The following is a 17,068-nucleotide window of genomic DNA, read 5'->3' on the forward strand; positions in this document are numbered from 1 at the left end:
TTTACCACTGTTACTGCTTCTTGTTAAATCAGTCATGTTGTTATTATTATTAATTTTGTCTTCATCATCATCATACCCTTCATTCATTGCTGCTAACATTCCTCATACTAAAGCCAGCTTTAGTATGGTGGCTCATGGAGCCACCCAGCCTTTTTTGGTTAGTATTTGCATTCAGTATGTTTCCCAACCTTAATTTTTAACCAATTTGTCTTTATAATCTGCTGTAGAAAGCGCAGTGGATCTTGTTTTTTAATCCAAGCTATCTTCTAACAGTTGGAAAATTTAACTATTTCTATTTCATGTCATTATTGATATGTTTGGATATAACTCTACCATCTTTTTTTTTTTTTTTTTCTATTTTTTCCTGTCTGTTGTTTGCTACTCTTTCCTTCCTGTTCCTTCTTTTCTTTTCGATTAGTTGAATACTTTTTATGGTTCTATTTTACCTCCTCTTGGCTTATTACCTATTACTTTGTTTCATTTTTTTTCTTCTTAAAAAAATTTTAATTTAGTTTATTTTTTTAATTCACATTCAAGTTAGTTAGCATATAGTGCAACATTGATTTCAGGAGTAGATTGCTTAATGTCCCTTACCCCATATAGCCCATCCCCCTTCCCAGAACCCCTCCAGTAACCCTCTGTTTGTTCTCCATATTTAAGAGTCTCTTATGGTTTGTCCCCCTCCCTGTTTTTATATTATTTTTGCTTCCCTTCTTTTATGTTCATCTGTTTTGTATCTTAAAGTCCTCCCTCATGAGGGAAGTCATATATTTTTTTTCTCTCACTAATTTCGCTTAGCATAATACCCTCCAGTTCCATCCACGTAGTTGCAAATGGCAAGATTTCATTCTTTTTGATTGCTGAGTAATACTCCAGTGTGTGTGTGTGTGTGTGTGTGTGTGTGCGCGCGCGCACGCACGCACACACACGCACATACATACCACATCTTCTTTACCCATTCATCCATCGATGGACATTTGGGCTCTTTCCATACTTTGACTATTGTTGATGGTGCTGCTATAAACATGGGGGTGCATGTGCCCCTTTGAAACAGCACACCTGTATCCTTTGGATAAATCCCTAGTAGAGCAATTGCTGGGTCGTAGGGTAGTTCTAGTTTTAGTTTTTTGAGGAACCTCCATACTGTTTTCCAGAGTGGCTGCACCAGCTTGCATTCCCGCCAACAGTGCAAAAGAGATCTTCTTTCTCTGCATCCTCGCCAACATCTGTTGTTGCCTGAGTTGTTAATGTTAGCCATTCTGACAGGTGTGATGGGGTATCTCATTGTGGTTTTGATTTGTAGTTCCCTGATGATGAGTGATGTTGAGCATCTTTTCATGTGTCGGTTGGCTATCTGGATGTCTTCTTTGGAGAAGTGTCTATTCATGTCGTCTGCCCATTTCTTCACTGGATTATTTGGTTTTGGGTGTTGAGTTTGATAAGTTCTTTATAGATTTTGGACACTAACCCTGTTATCTGATACGTCGTTTGCAAATATCTTCTCCTGTTGCGTTGGTTGCCTTTTGGTTTTGCTATGTTTCATTACTTTAGTGGTTCCAGAATTCACAATATGTATCTTCAACTTTTCAACCTCTACTTTCAAAGAATATTATATGCTTAACATGTAGTGTTAAGAGCCTTAAAAAGTTGTACTCTGAGCTCTACCAGTGTCTGTATAGTCATCTGCTTTTCTCATACAAATATAGCGTTTACCGTACATTTTTATTACTTTAGCTTTAAATAGTTAATTATCTTTTTAAAAGACTTAATAAATGAGAAAAGTCCTTGTCCTTTCCCTCTACTCCCCTTTGTAAGCTTGGTGTTCTTCACACCATTCACCTGCGCTCTTCTGCCTTTAACATTTCCTGTAGTGCCGGGGAACTGCTGTTTGTTTGAAAACTTTTCCTTTGCCTTCATTTTAAAAAGTTGTTTTTGCTAAGAATTCTAGGTTGTTGGTCATTTCTTTGCTGGCTTCCCTATTTCTGTCGGAAGCATGTTGCCATTCTTGTCTTTGCTCCTGTGTGCAGAAGGGATGTTTTCCTCTGCCTGCTTCTCCGATTTGCACCCCATTGTTGCTTTTTGGCAGTTTCACTCTGATGTGCCTTGGTGTGGTTTGCTTTCTGTTAATTGTGCTTGGGATTAGATGAGCTTTTAAGATATGCCAGTTTATGGTCTCCTCAAATGTGGGAAATTTTCAGCTATTTCTTTATACAGCCTTTTATTCTGGGATGCCATTACCTGCATGTTAGACATCTTGACTTTTGTTTTAGAAATGCTTCGTTTGTTTGTTTTTTTTTCAGTCTTGTTGCTGTACGTCATTTTGGATTATTACTTCAGATTTATTGATACTCTGTTGTAAGACAGCTTATGTTTTCATTCCTAGAAGTTCCATTTGCTTATGTTTTACATTTTCACTTGCTGCTCTTGTGTTTTCTGTTTTCCTCTACTTTCTGAAACTTACAGAGTTTATAATCACCAGTTTGAGATTCTTGTCTCTTGGTTGCATCATTTTTGTTATTTTGGGTTCTGTTTCTCTTGATTGGTTTCCGTCATGGTTGTGAGTCATATTTTCTTTCTTGGTTTTGTTACTGGATGCTGGGCATTGTGCATTTTACCTTGTTGAGTGCTGGATTTTGTTGTATTCTCTTAAACTGTGTTGGATTTGAACAGAAGTTAAATCTGTGTAAGATGAGCACTACAAGGTGGCACATTTAAGGATTTACTGTATGGGCATGTGCTATCTTTTTTTTTTTTTTTTTTTTTTAATTTTTTTTTTCAATGTTTTTTATTTATTTTTTTTGGGACAGAGAGAGACAGAGCATGAACGGGGGAGGGGCAGAGAGAGAGGGAGACACAGAATCGGAAACAGGCTCCAGGCTCCGAGCCATCAGCCCAGAGCCTGACGCGGGGCTCGAACTCACGGACTGAGAGATCGTGACCTGGCTGAAGTCGGACGCTTAACCGACTGCGCCACCCAGGCGCCCCGGCATGTGCTATCTTAAAAGGCCTCATTTCATCCCTTGTCACCAGGAAATGTTACTTTTCAGGTTCTTGGCTGCTGTTCGGAGTCTGTCCTGTGTGTCAGGTGCTAGTGCACAGCAGTGAGCAGGACGGAAAGGGTCCCACTCTTGTGGAACTGAGCTTCCAGTGATGAAGACAGGTGAAAAACAACACAGCGACAACAACAGGAAAACAAGGGAGACACCAGGATTTCAAAGAGCAGTTAGTGATATAAGAGATTAACAGGGGTGATCAAGGTCAGGAGATGGGCACCCACACCAGTAGTTTGAACAGGGGCACTTTTGCGTGGAGAGCCAAGTGTAACAGATCAACTAGCCACATCTGGGAAGGGAACGCAGAAGAATCCAGCAGTGGCACATCTAGGGGGCAGCCACTACCACGCAGCTTAGGGAGACGACGCCAGGCAGGACCCCCTGGGAAGAGGCTCTCCGGGTAGCGGAGCAGCTGCTGAGGAGCTGCAGGGCGCGTCAGGTGGGCTCAGTCCACCTCGCTTCTCCGACGGGCCGGGCCGGCGGGAAGAGCCCCTGCCTCCGCAGTGTCCCTCCGGCGCCCCCTGCCGGCAAGGCTCCGCTCGGCGCCAGCAGCCGGGGAGGCGTGTTTGCCGGGGCTGCTCCCACACAGACCCCGGAGGCAAGGGTGCATTTGGGGCCCAGAGGCCAAAGGTTGACCCCCGGCTCCCCCGTTTCTCTGCTGAGGTGTGCCTGCTAGAACTCTGTCCGTCTGCCAGGCCATTCACAGGGCTAGGGGGTTAGCGCTCCAGGCCGAGAACAAGTACGGTGGCAGGAGGGCAACAGTGTGCCCTGGGAAGGCTCGAGGACTGTGTTGAGATAGTTTAGAGTCTGTTCGTAGCTGCTATGGAAGTTCTGTGCAGGGAGGTGACAGGGTCTCTCTTGCTGCAGCCACCACCCTACCCTGGCTGCTACTTGCAGAGGAGCCGCGGGCACGGGCGGAGCCGCCACGGTCGGTCGGCGGGCACAGGTGACGGGGCGTGGCCTGGTTGGGCCCGGGTCGTGCATCCGCCGAGGCTTGGAGTCGCACGGCGGGCAGCCTTGCTGTTGGGTTCGATGGGGGTGGAGGAGCGAGGAGACCTCCTCCGCGAGGGGCACGGACCTGCTGTCCTTGGGGGGCAGCCTGCTTCCGCCAGCACCGCCTGCGGACCTGTGGAGCCTTTTCAGGCCTTTCCCGTCGCTGTGGTATTAGAATGGCCTCATTTTCGGGTCCTCTGCCCTTTGCCGGGCTGTCCGTGGTCCTCCTTGGTGACAGCCGCCCCCCTAGGCCACGGTTGGGACTTGGCACGGGACCGCGTGCCGCGGACTCTGCGAGACACCCCGCAGTCCCGCTTGCCCCCGCCCTCAGTGCTGGCCCGCCCCTGGCTCCCGCTGCGCCCCGCCGGTGCCCGGACTCCAGGGGCCACACGATAGGCCCGGCGTTCTGCGCTCCCCACGGGTCTGCCCGCAGACGCCACAGCCCGCGAGGGAGGGCTTGCGGCCCGGTGTTCGCGCGTGCGCACTCCCTTCAGCGCCCCTCCCGCGGCTCTGCCCTTCTCCTCAGCCGTGCGGGCGATGGCCGCGGGGCTGGCTGCCCTGTTGGTGCCCTTTCTTCCTGGGGCGGGGGGGGGGGGGGGGGGGGCGGGGGTCATCCGCTCTCCGACAGGAGCCCACTTCCCACATCGTACCAGAGTCCTTCTCAGGTCCCGTCATCGAGGGACAGGGTGCCAGCTGGGTGGGTGTTGGGGTCGCGTCCCAAGACCGGAGAGGGCCCGGGGAGGGGGTAAAGGTCGCATTTCTGCCCCCTGGAGTGGCTGTTGGGCGTCCAGTCACGGAGGTCGGAGCCCGCTTCGTCCCGCCGCCTCTGCCCAGAACGTTCGCGTGTCCAGCCCCCCGTCCCTCAGAACACGCGGCGCAGCCACTTCCGGCGACTTCCGGCGGGCTCCCAGCTGGGGCCCCCGGCTGCGCCCTGAGCGCCGTCCCACGGGTGGGGGCCGGAGCTGCGCTTCTCTGGAGAATGAGCGACGTTTTCGGACGGCCTTCCCGGGATCAGGTGGCGCTGTCTGAAGGCGAAACAGTCGCTTGCAAAGGTCTTGGGGGTCAGGAAAAGTTGCCCGGGCGAGGCCGTTGGGGATCTCGTCAGCGTCTAGGTTTAAATCTGTTTCTACAAGGCCTTTTTCTGACGCGTTGATCGCAAATTTGTGCCGTGAACGTTTGAACGTAGTCTGTTCTGTTCTCTTTTTCAAGCAGGGCCAAGACTTCCTTCTTCACTCCCCTCTCAGCGGCTCGCAGCCGGAGGCGGGCGGCGGGAGGCTGGCCCTCGGCGCACAGACGCTGCCCTCGGCCGGGCTGGGCGCCGCCCCCTCGGACGCCGCGTGTGCTTGCGAGGCCTGCAGCGAGCGCAGGTACGGGTGCCCCCCCCCCCCGGGGTGGGGGGGGGGGGGGGGGGGGGGCGAGGAGCGCGAGAGCCCCCCCCCTGCCCCAGGATGCTGGGCAGGCCCGCACTGCGGCTGCTGCGGGGCGGAGGGGAAGAGAAGCCGGGACTTGGGGGGCTCGGGACCGCAGCCACAGCGGCCCGCCCCGCGCGGAGGGCGTGGACGGGGCGGGGGTGGGTGGGTAGCGGGGGCTTCCTGGGGAGTGAGAGCGAGAGCTGCCTGGGGAGCCCAGGTGCGTTAGCTTGCGTCGTGCGAGGAGGGGCCCCGGGACAGCGGTCCAGGGTCCGGGGACCGGCAGCTGTGGGCACCTGGGGCCACGGCAGTCGGGGTGGCCCCCCCCCCTCCCCTTGGGCTGTCTGGAGGGTGAAGGGCGACACCGACCCTGCGCTAACCCTGACCTCCTTGCTCTTGTCCCTCTAACAGAGAGATTTCGGCAGACACAGACCGGGAGCCCCAGCAGCTGCAGAACTACTGGTCAGAAGTGCGCTACATGGTCCGCTGCATTTACCGCCAGGCAGGGACTCCGCTGGCCGACGACCAAGACCAGAGTCTCGTGCCGGACAAGGAGGGGGTGAAGGAGCTCGTGGATAGGTACACGTTGCCCCCTGTGTCATGTCCCTCCCTCACCTGTTGCGGGGGAAGCCTCCTCTCTGCTTGTGGGGGGCGGGGGTCTCCTTTCAGGACCTAGTGAGCTCCGCGTGCGTGCTTGGCCCCGGGGGCACTGCCAGTCTTCAGCAGACAGACTGCCAAAAAGCACACCTGCTGGGTAAAGTTTCCAATTCTAATTCTGATGAAATACCTCTTGTCTGTGTAATAAAAAAAAAAAAAAAATGAGTTGACATGTTTCTTTCATTTCTTAGCGCTGAGACAGACCGTAAAACTGCTTTTTGAGTACTTTCTGTGCCGGGGGTGATCTAAGCACTTCCTCAGGAGGCACCCTTGCATGTAGTTAACCCAAGGAGGAGAAGCAGCTTCCGTGAGGCCAGGCAGCTTGAGAACGCGTGTAAGCGTGAGTAGGGGGCCTGCTGTAGCCAGGCCTGGACGTGTGGGTGATTCTCAGGCAAGAGTGGCTCACCACATGGCGTCTGTTGTTCAGCAGCACTTTGGGCCCGCTGACACTACAGAACTCGAGGTGGCCATACTTTTTATTCTTCCTTACAGCTTGTAGCATCTTTCTCCTCTTTTTTTGACATGTTCCGAATTAGAGGAATAAATTTGAGCTGGATTTCATGGATCAATTCTCCTTTTGTTTTCTTTTTCTCACATCTTGAATGCAACACCTTTGGGGGTCTTAGAGACCCTTGTTTGCTGTAGAGTACGGTTTATCTGTGGAGACTGGAATAGTGATTGGCCATGGGTTCTACTGACTAGTGGGTGAATCCGGCCAGTGTGTTTAGCGCTTGGCCTATGTTCCAGGAGGCAGTTCTGGGTGGTATGTGCCTGTTTTAGAAGTTAGGTTGCCAAGTGAGTATGAGGAAGGCACGTAACCTGCACCTCAGGCCCATGACTTCATACACTGAATGCTTAGGAAGTGGCTAAAGTCAAACGAGGCAGTTGAAGGAGAATACCCAGCAGGTACAGTGTGGTGAGAGATGTTACCATGGAAATTACAAAGGTAATACTGTGAATTGTGAAGGTTTGGGAAACAGTGTTGCTCTAAGAGTGAAATAATCCTGTTATGTGCAAATCTCCCGCCCCCGTCCAGAAGTGAATATGTCGGATAACCGTATTTCCCCTAGTCCTTGCATCCAGGAACGCTGCTGTTTTTGTTGTTCATGTGCCGACACACATCAGGAGAGGGATGTGTGTGATGCCTGTACAGCTGGTGACGATGATCCTTTCCTCCTTTCCGTGGCCTCCAGCGTCCTGCATGGTCCCGCTCTGCGCCACTCTCATACTGTTAATCACTGCATTTCAGCTGTGCTGGCTCCCGTCATTCCTCTGCTGGCCACACTCGCTCCTGCTCCAGGACCTTTGCATTTGCTCTTCTGTCTGCATTGTTCTTGCTTCCTCGGGGTTGTTTTTCCTCCCTTCAGTTGTTCACATTACTTTTCGGAGTAACCTCAAAGAGGCCACCCTGAGATCTGAGGCGCCTCCCTGCCATCACTATTCCTCCCCTTGCCTTCTTTCTTACTATGTTACTGCCATTACCTAGAATTCTATCATATATATGCACGTGCCATAAGCGCCACATGGGCGGAGAGTTTCTTATACTTGGCTTCCTCACTGCTGCGGTTTGACGGTTAGAATAACCTTCACACAGGCGCGCCAGTGCTTGTTGACTGTATGTATGGATGAGCCGCCCGCATCTTCAGCGTATTCCTGCCTCTTGGTCATATGGTTTTTAAAAAATCTACTTGCAGAAGTACCCCATGGCCATTTCATTAAATTTATAGAATACAGAGAGGGACAGAGACCTAAAGTAAAACAGATGTACAGTTCTCCATGCTAAGAGGCATCCAGTCTCCCTGTAAGTTTGATTGTTCCTCTGTCATTTGAGTCTTCTGTAGTGTCCATTTAACACACGAAATGCATTCCGTTTCACAGGACAGTTGTTGTACTGGAAATTAAGAAACTGTCTATCTGAAACATACTGGCCTCAGTGGGAGTCCCATCAGTTTTTATTGTTTCTCTAGCCACATTGTGTATAAGGCTTCCCATGTTTCATTGCTGGGTTTCACCTGGTTCTTGTCTTTGCAACTCAGGTGGTGCGCTAATTTAAAACTGAAATAGATGGCAACTTACTACATTCTTCCCTTTTGAGCAAACGTGGTGCCCAGAAGGTGAAAGGATCCATTATGTAGAGTCCAGGAACTGTGGCCTAATATGTTTTACAACTCGTGTCTAATGAAGCACTGGCCTCAGAGTGCTTCCTCCTGGTGGCGGGTCACAGACAGATACTGTCGTCACCCCAGTGATCCTGGGTTTCTGTGTGCAGGCTCCTCAGAAGCTCATACTTAAGAGGAACAGCCACTTTACAAGTAGATTATCTACAAGTTAGGAAAGAAGTTCTTAAAAATGTTAACTGCTATTGTGGCCCAATGGAAAGGCCTTTACTAATTTTTTCCCTGCTCCTCATTTTAGAGACTTTATTTTATACGCTTCTTTGGGTTTTTTGGTGGGATAACTTAAAAAGGGATGTATTGTTTCGACAGTGTCCTCTGATTATAAAAATAATAAGCCCATTTGGATTGTATACTGAATTCATAGAAAAGACAGAATAGTCTGCATTAGTCCTCCAAGCCAGGTATCACTTCTGCTGGGATCGTCGCTTTTCACCTAACATACGGGCATTGAAAATTAATTGTCTTCAGCCTCCTGTGTTTTTAGATAGTCTTGCGGTTGAGAAAGCACATCCCTCCCAAGACAGCTGCTGCGGTGCCCGTGTGTAAGCACTGCCACCTGCTGGTTCTGTGAGTTCCAGCCTTTTACCCAGCCCGTGTGGACTTCTGTGTTTGGCTGAGGGATGAACTCAGTGATCAGCTGAGTCAGTACATGTGCGAGCCAGTGCTAGTGCAGGGTAAGCTCTGAGTAAATACTGGGGTTTTTTTGGTCCATTAGCTGGTGACTTTGGAGTTCTCGATGCTTTTTGTGCCTGGGTTCCTCTCTGTTGAGTGGGGTGATGGCCCCTCTCACAGGTGGTTGAGAAGATGGCTGCTGTTGCTGTCGTCGGGCGGGTGCCTGTGCAAAGGCTCCGGGACGTTGCTCGTAGAACAGTTCCAAGGAGGGCCTTGTGTGGATGGGATACGGGTGAGTGGTGACTCTCTCTTCTCTGCGCAGGCTCTGTGAGAGGGACCCTTACCAGCTGTACCAGCGGTTGGAACAACAGGCCAGAGAGTACGTGCTGGAGATGAAGGTCCGGCTCCTCCGGCAGCTGTCGGCTGCATCCAAAGTGAAAGCCCCGTCTGCCCTGCAGGGCCCTCCACAGGCACACCAGTTCATCTCCCTCCTTCTCGAAGAGTACGGTGCCCTCTGCCAGGCGGCACGCACAATCAGCACCTTCCTTGGCACGCTGGTAAGAGGGAAAGCTGCCTTTCTCTGGTTCTGCTGGGGAGAGCTGTGGAGAAGGACTGTGGTCGTGCGAAGCTGTGAGGCTTGTGTGTCGATCGCGCGCGCCGTCACGGGCTCCTGCTTGGCGGTGTTCAGGCATGTAGGAGAGAACCTGATTCCTCTCCCTTTTCTCTTCTCTCTGGACTTTGCCGTGGGATAAAAGTGTTGTGTGAATTGATATCCGGGCGACACATCATAGGAATGCTCTTTGGAGGCCTTGAGGCCTAGGGAGGGAGCGATGGGGACCATATGAGGTTAGGACCAGTGTGTGTGCATTAACAGGGAAAAGAAAGAGAGATGGCTTCTGTCTTGAGTTGTTAACTCTGCTGTCAGCGTGCGCACGCAGAGCATGAGTCCTGTAGAGGGCACTTCCTGACAGCCCTGTGGCTTTCGGTCATTGATTGCACAGTCCAACCCTGGGTTAAGGATGGGTTCACAGAAACAAGTGAGAACACCCCCCCCCCCCCCCCCCCCACATACCTGTCTGGTAGTGCTAACAAAGGAGTGTCCTTTCTGACCACTTCACAAAGGTAAGTTAGCACAGGTGGGTAGAAAGAGGCACATAGTGGAAGTACAGTTACTGGAAACCAGCTAAGCTGGAGATGAGTGCCTTGGGTCAGCCCTGGCAGTCAGTGCAGCTGCCAGTTGGAAGGAGACCATGGTACCCAAGAGACCAGCCATTCATGCTTTCTGGACTGTTACAGAAATAGCAATTTGCTGATAGTCTGTGGAGCTGTTGCTCATCACCTAAATTTTATTATTAAATGATACTTCAGGGGCGCCTGGGTTCGTGAGTTCCAGCTCCGCGTCGGGCTCTGTGCTGACAGCTCAGAGCCTGGAGCCTGTCTCGGATTCTGTGTCTCCCTCTCTCTCTGTCCCTCCCCTGCTCACGCTCTCTCTCTCTCAAAATAATAAACATTAGAAGAAAATTTAAATGATACTTCATTGGGCTAGTTTTGAGTACTTTCTCATGGGTAAAACTACATTTTGAAACAAATATAGTAATCAGTAATCCCTAAAGTTTTAAATGTAATGGTCTTTATGTGACTCTAAAGTTGATAGAGCTTCCTGCTAGAGAAATTTACAGGCACGCAATTTGGCAAGTAATTTCAGGGGGTTCACGGACTTCCTCAAGCATTCCTGTGGTAGACCTTGCCATTCCTGTAAGTGACTCCCTGCATCTTCGAGGAGAGCTTGTGTTGTGAGAAAAGGACTGCTGAGTGGGAGGGGCAGAGTCTCTGCTTCAAGATGCGATTCTGCAACTGGATGCCAGCGCCCCGAGCGGGGCCAGGCTCGCCTCTGACACCTCACTCCTTCCTGGCGCGTCTCGTGCAACTCTTCCTCTTCTGCCTCGACTTACTGTAAGTAAGTCAGAAGTTCACATCTAGTGCCGTCTCCTCTGTGACCACAACCTTGAGACCTTCCTGAGTCTGCTGTGAGAGGGGACAGCCGAAGTTAAGAGTGTCTCCTGGCTGTCTGAACTTCATGCATAGCAGTGAAGAGTGCTATCGCAGTGCCCCAGCTGATGCTTTAAGTCCAGGCCCTCCTCAGGCAGTTAGAGCGGAATATGGCTCTGGAACCAAACAGATTGATTTGGACCCTGCTTCTTGGAGCAAATTCCTAGAAATTTACGTAGAAATATTTTCTTGTGGTTTGGAAAAAAATTCGTAAGCGCGAAGAACAAAATGTAGTTTGGTCGGTGATTTATGTCACTTTGGTTGCACATGGAGATACTCTCTTTGGTTTCTGGTGGTACAGCAGACGAGATACCTTGAACGCTTCCTTCCTTCAAGGGAAACAACTGAATTACTGGATGACAGAAACTAAAACAAGATACGAGCTTTTACAACACATTGCTGAGGTGGCATGAGAGGCAAGAAGCCTTAGGGGTGAAAAACACACCAGCAGCTGGAATTCTGAGTAACTTGTGTGGCCCAAAGCCACCATTCACTCCAAGGATTTATAATCCTGGAAGACAGGATGTACAGCCTAGGTCCAACCCCGGGTGGCATCGGCGCGCAGTGCTGGGCCTGCAAATGGCCACCACCTCCCTGTGAGAGCGAAGGAGAGGCCCTCAGACTGGAGGGACGGCAAGGGCGTATGCCCGTTGTGATCTTGGGGTGGGCAGAGGTGAGGTACAGCCTCCCCAAAAGGGTGTAACTGTGAACCAACTGCCTCCTCGGCTTGTGGTCTCAACAAGTGCTGTCGGTGGGGTATCGCAACTCCCAAGCCCACAGGTCACTTGACGGTGATGGAGGCTGTCATGTCAGTAAATCAAGCAACGTGCACGTAGTGGGCTTGGCGTCATCCCAGGTAACCACAGTAACCTTGTCGTGTCACAAAAGCTGACTGTGACTTCTTATCACTGACTCACACCCAGTCTATATAAAAATTCTCAATTACCTCCAGAACCTCTTTTATGGTTGGAGCACTCAAATCAGGATCCAACAAGGGTCACACAGTTGTAACAATATCCTTCCAGGCCCAGCTGGTGATCTTTGCAGGACAAGAAATTGACACAGCTGAGTTAAGATTGAGTTAAAGTTAGTGCCTGAAGGCAGCAGTTCTCAACATTTTTGGACTTGGGGACCTTTAAACTTAAAAACTGAGGACTCCAAAGGGCTTTTCTGTCTTTGTATATTTTATCTGTTAATATTTGCTGTATTGAAATTAAAACAAATTTAAAACTATTAAATCACTTTTGAGATGAGCCCCATTACATAACATAAATAGCACATATTTTAAAATAAAAACTATTTGCTTTCTTTCTCTTTCTTTCTTTCTTTCTTTCTTTCTTTCTTTCTTTCTCTTTAATGTTTATTTTTGAGAGAGACAGAGCATGAATGGAAGAGGGGCAGAGAGAAAGGGAGACAAAGAATCCGAAGCAGGCTTCAGGCTCCAAGCTGTCAACACAGAGCCTGACGTGGGGCTGGAACTCATGAACCACGAGATCACTACCTGAGCCGAAGTCGGACACTTAACTGACTCAGCCACCCAGGCGCCCCAAAAAGAACTATTTTCTGAAGCATATTTAGTAAGAAGAGGGGCGTCATTTACATTTTTGCAAATCTCCATAGTTTCTGGCTCAAACAGAGGACACATGGATTCTTCTAGTTGCTTCTCCGCTCATGCTGTTGTCATAGGTTACTTTGGCTGACGTTATTGATGAAAATCCTGCCTCACACAGATGTGTATTTGGAAAACGGAGGAGTATTTTAGTAGCCTTTTCAGCCATTTTTCTTGGAGAGTACAACAGTACCTTAGTGCTTCTTAAATGTTTATCTTTGGGAGAGAGAGAGAGCCAGAGCACGTGCACAAGCGAGAGCGGGATAGAGAGGGGGACAGAGGATCTGAAGCAGGCTCCACACTGCCAGCAGTGAACCCACCTCGGGCTCAAACTCACAAACCGCAAGATTGTGACCAGAGCCGAAGTCAGACGTTTAACTGACTGAGCCACGCAGATGCCCCCAGAGCCTGTTAATGGTTAGTTGCAGTGTAGACTCTGAAACCCTTGAGCTGACTGTATTGTTAACATCAGAACCATTATTGTAGCCCACACTTTGAGTGGATGTGCCCATGCATGGGTTTCTAGCATCATGCATTGGTTATTTGGAAAATACTGGTTCACTGAATAATTTAGTGCACATCTTCCTGATGATATTCAGTATAAAAAGTGACCTTTGTTACTGTCACCACTGATCCTTATCAGAATGGAGAAGCTTCAAGGCCAGTGGCAATTTTCCAAAGTTCTGATTTTTGCTTGAAAGCTTGATTTTTTTCCAAAGTTCTGATTTTTGATTGGTCACAAATCCGGTCAATTATTTTCCTTAAAGCAGCAAATTGGCTTGCTGCGCAAACCCTGCCTGCTAAGTTCTCTGCTAACTCGACTGGCTTCTCTTGGAAACATCTCCTGTTTTTCTGATTCTGCAGAACCCGTGGCATACATCTAGACATAGAAAGAATTTTTAAAAACATGACTTTCATGGGAAATGTACTTGTGGGTTTATTCCACACTGCCCTGGAGAATCAGAGGATGATGGGGTCATAGTTTATTTTTTTTAATTAAATTAAATTAAATTTTACTTTATTTTATTTTTAGAGAGAGAGAGTGCATGAGTGGGGCAGAGGGGCTGAGGGAGGAACAGAGAGAGAGAATCCTAAGCAGGTTACACACTCAGTGCAGAGCCCAGCAAGGGGCTTGATCTCATGACTCTGGAATTGTGACCTGAGCTGAAATCAGGAGTCAGATGCTCAAATGACTGAGCCGCCCAGGTATCCCGATAGGGTCACATTTAACAAAATGTATTTTATTTTATTTTATTTTATTTTATTTTATTTTATTTTATTTTATTTTATTTTAACTTTTATTTTTATTTTATTTATTATTTAAAAAAATTTTAAATGTTTATTTATTTTATTTGTTTTTTTTTTTTTTTAAACGTTTTATTTATTTTTGAGACAGGGAGAGACAGAGCATGAACAGGGGAGGGTCAGAGAGAGGGAGACACAGAATCTGAAACAGGCTCCAGGCTCTGAGCTGTCAGCACAGAGCCCGACGCGGGGCTCGAACTCACGGACCGCGAGATCATGACCTGAGCCGAAGTCAGACGCTTAACTGACTGAGCCACCCAGGCGCCCCTGTTTGTTTATTTTTGAGAGAGAGAGCATGAGTGGGGGAGGAGCAGAGAGAGAGAGGGAGACAGAATCTGAAGCAGGGTCCAGGCTCTGAGCTGTTAGCACAGAGCCCGATGGAAAAAGTTTATTTTAAATATTAAAATAAAATTAGGACTAAAGTTATGCTTGCCACTGTCTAAGAAATGCCTTGCTAGACTGCAGTAATCATGAAATCTGAATTTCTATCCACAAGGACAGAAGAATCTTGACTATCCTGGTATTTCTCAAGGTCTGTTACAGAACTTGATTCTAAATATCTTTTCTTTCTTCCAAATCCCAAAACCTTCTTGCAGTTGAATGTGAAAAGTAAAACTAGCCTGGATATAAAAGCCCAAGCCTGAGTCATTGACGAGCTTGTTCTCGGCGCCTCTCGCTCAGGCAGCACCGAGTCCCGGCCACACTCACACACAGGCGCTGCTCCCCCCTCCACCCGCCCCCTCTGTAGCTGTGAGTGCACGTCTTTCCCGGAGCCCCCCTCAGCTGGCCGAGGGACTGCTCTGGCTGCTGCCTTAGCTCCTACATGTTCTCTGTTGTAGAGACGAATTGTGAATCGGATCACTGCCTACTACTCTGTCCCCTGGTGACTCCCGGGGAGCAGGGACCTACGGTTCTGGTCTTTGTGTTCCTGTACCTGGCACAGCACCTGCACAGAGTAGTCTCTGCTGAGGTCCGTGACACGTGGCATGTTCGACATGTCCTCTGTGGCCACGTCCTTAGTACATTTTTGGGGTAATGGTTTCTCATTCCAGAAATGGGGCTGAGTTTATTGGTTCCTGGGCCAGTGTTCCTGTATTGAATACAGGTGTTAAAAAAGCACACCTACGGGAGTGAGAGCAAGCTCTGGAAACATGGACGACACTGGGGGTTTGAGGTTCTCTGCAAGCATCACGGGTTCCTTAACCAGCTCTCTCTCTCTGTAGGGTATGAGGAGAGCACTGTAGGTGGCGGAGCGGACACACATCTGCAGTGTGGCGGTGCCACTGTTGTGCGCTGAGCACGGTCTCACTGGTGTTTGTGCTCAGGAACAGGAAACGATGGTTTTAATTCAGTCTCTCAGCCCCCGTGCCAGCCCGTTATCAGGGGGCAAAACATGGAGTGTTCTTGGGTGGACGTTTACTGACATCTGCAGGTGCGATCACTTTGATTCACTTTGGCTAACTTGTGGAACAGACCACTGAAGGTGCTCACTGTGAGTACTTCGTCTCATGGACTGTTGGCTGCATCTTGCTGAGCAGTGCCCAGAGTTGGCGGTTGCTTAGGGAAGGAGCATCTCCCTGTGGACGTGAGACGGTGAGACGCAGGTGGTGCACGCCTGTAGCTTCCTGGTGGAAGCATCGCGTCCCACACAGGCGTTTGCTTGTAGCAAGATCCGGTAGAAGTGAATGCCGCGTTTAGGGAAGGTGCCGCTGTCTCTCCTGGTCACCTTGCGTTGAGGGCAAACGGATGTCACCCTCCGTGATGGCCAGGACACTCCTGAATGTTTAAAAGATGTCTCGAGTAACTGATGAGTTTGGCTGCGTTTGTTAGGGAAAGGAAAGACCTGACTTTTCACGGCATATCACTAGTGGGGCAATTATTTGCATCCATCAGAATGGGAGATTTCTCAAGACAGGCAAGAAAATGATTCTCCTGCCATATCAGAGGGTTTGTGTGCACTTAAATTGTGTGAGGAGTAGGACTTGCAGTGCGTTTTGGAAGCACAGTTGTACGGAATGACCATCAAATATACGCATGTGTTTCTCTCTCCCTCTGTTGTTTCTTCAGCTGTGTGTGTCTTACCCCCTTTCTCTGTGTGAAGGGTTTGGAAGGGAGGAGAGATGGGGGTCCCGTGTGCGTGTGGCCAGATACCTGCATCGGGTTGTGCTCTGGGTGCACAGGGAGCAGCGACCCCTCGTCCACAGGATGTTCGGGCCTGTGTAGAGGATGGCGGGGCGGATTCTTCTGGGAAGTTTTTAGTCTTCATCAGCACAGTACATCTTCGTTTGTTTATTTATTTATTTGTTTTAACTAGGAAAACGAACACTTGAAAAAGTTCCAGGTGACGTGGGAGCTGCATAATAAACATCTGTTTGAAAACCTGGTCTTTTCGGAGCCACTTCTCCAGAGCAACTTGCCGGCACTGGTGTCACAGATCAGGTATCTGGTCTTAATCTGCATGTGTCTCTGTGAGGTGACAGCATGGGCCTTTTCCCTGTGGTGTAGCATGTGTACATCTGAACACCACTGCAGTGTGCAGGTTCTTGCCCGAAAAGTCGCAGGGCTTAGGGAAAAATACAGTTTGGACAGAAACTCAAAACCCCGAGAGCAATACAATTAAACTTTAGAATAACAAACTCCGCAACAATGCCTCTAAGATTTAGCACCGCAAAGTGATGGATCACTAAATTCTACACTGGAACCAATTTTACCGTATATGTTAACTAACTAGAATTGGAATAAAAACTTGGGGCAAAAAAAGATTTAACACCACAAATTTGTAAATAAGGACAAGGACATAGGATTTTACTTTGACAAGACTCAGGCTTGGCCCGGTGGCTGTGACGTAGTCTGTACTGTGGCACTCAGGTGTGCAGGGGGAATGGGGAGAGGGTGTGGGAGGTGAGAGGACGGCTCCAGCATGGACCCGACAATGCCAAGGGGCTCCTGGGCACTGAGGGCAGGGATTTGTGTCTCTCAGATGCTCCCTCCGTGCCTTTGTTCAGGGCTTGGGTTCTTCTTACTGGTGTAGAGTATCCATGGGGCTTCCTCATGTGTGCCAGGATGGGTGTGCCAAGTGCAGTACGCAGGGCATTTGCCCTGGTTGATGCGGCTGGGGGTGTGTGTGTGTGTTCCCATGTGGCTGTGCTCAGTTGGGAGGAGCCTCTTTGGGTCTGCATTCCCTGTGTGCTGCCTAGCCAGGTG

At 49.4% G+C, this 17,068-nt stretch overlaps 1 protein-coding gene across 7 annotated transcripts in view; it reads left to right on the forward strand.

Annotated features, from left to right (window-relative positions):
* The window catches only part of FAM193A (family with sequence similarity 193 member A), a 163,555-nt gene that overhangs the window by 90,678 nt on the left and 55,809 nt on the right, over positions 1-17,068 (forward strand). For 4 of the 7 annotated variants that reach the window (XM_049630178.1, XM_049630179.1, XM_049630177.1 and 1 more), the window contains exons 3-6: positions 5,256-5,413; positions 5,867-6,034; positions 9,224-9,458; positions 16,179-16,303. In XM_049630178.1, coding sequence (XP_049486135.1) covers positions 5,256-5,413; positions 5,867-6,034; positions 9,224-9,458; positions 16,179-16,303 — 686 coding nt within the window. Of the gene's footprint in view, positions 1-4,695; positions 4,744-4,763; positions 5,099-5,255; positions 5,414-5,866; positions 6,035-9,223; positions 9,459-16,178; positions 16,304-17,068 lie in introns of those variants that run through there. The other 3 variants (XM_049630183.1, XM_049630182.1, XM_049630180.1) reach the window with 3 other exon arrangements.

Source organism: Panthera uncia, chromosome B1 (genome assembly GCF_023721935.1).
Source record: "Panthera uncia isolate 11264 chromosome B1, Puncia_PCG_1.0, whole genome shotgun sequence".
Taxonomy (NCBI): domain Eukaryota; kingdom Metazoa; phylum Chordata; class Mammalia; order Carnivora; family Felidae; genus Panthera; species Panthera uncia.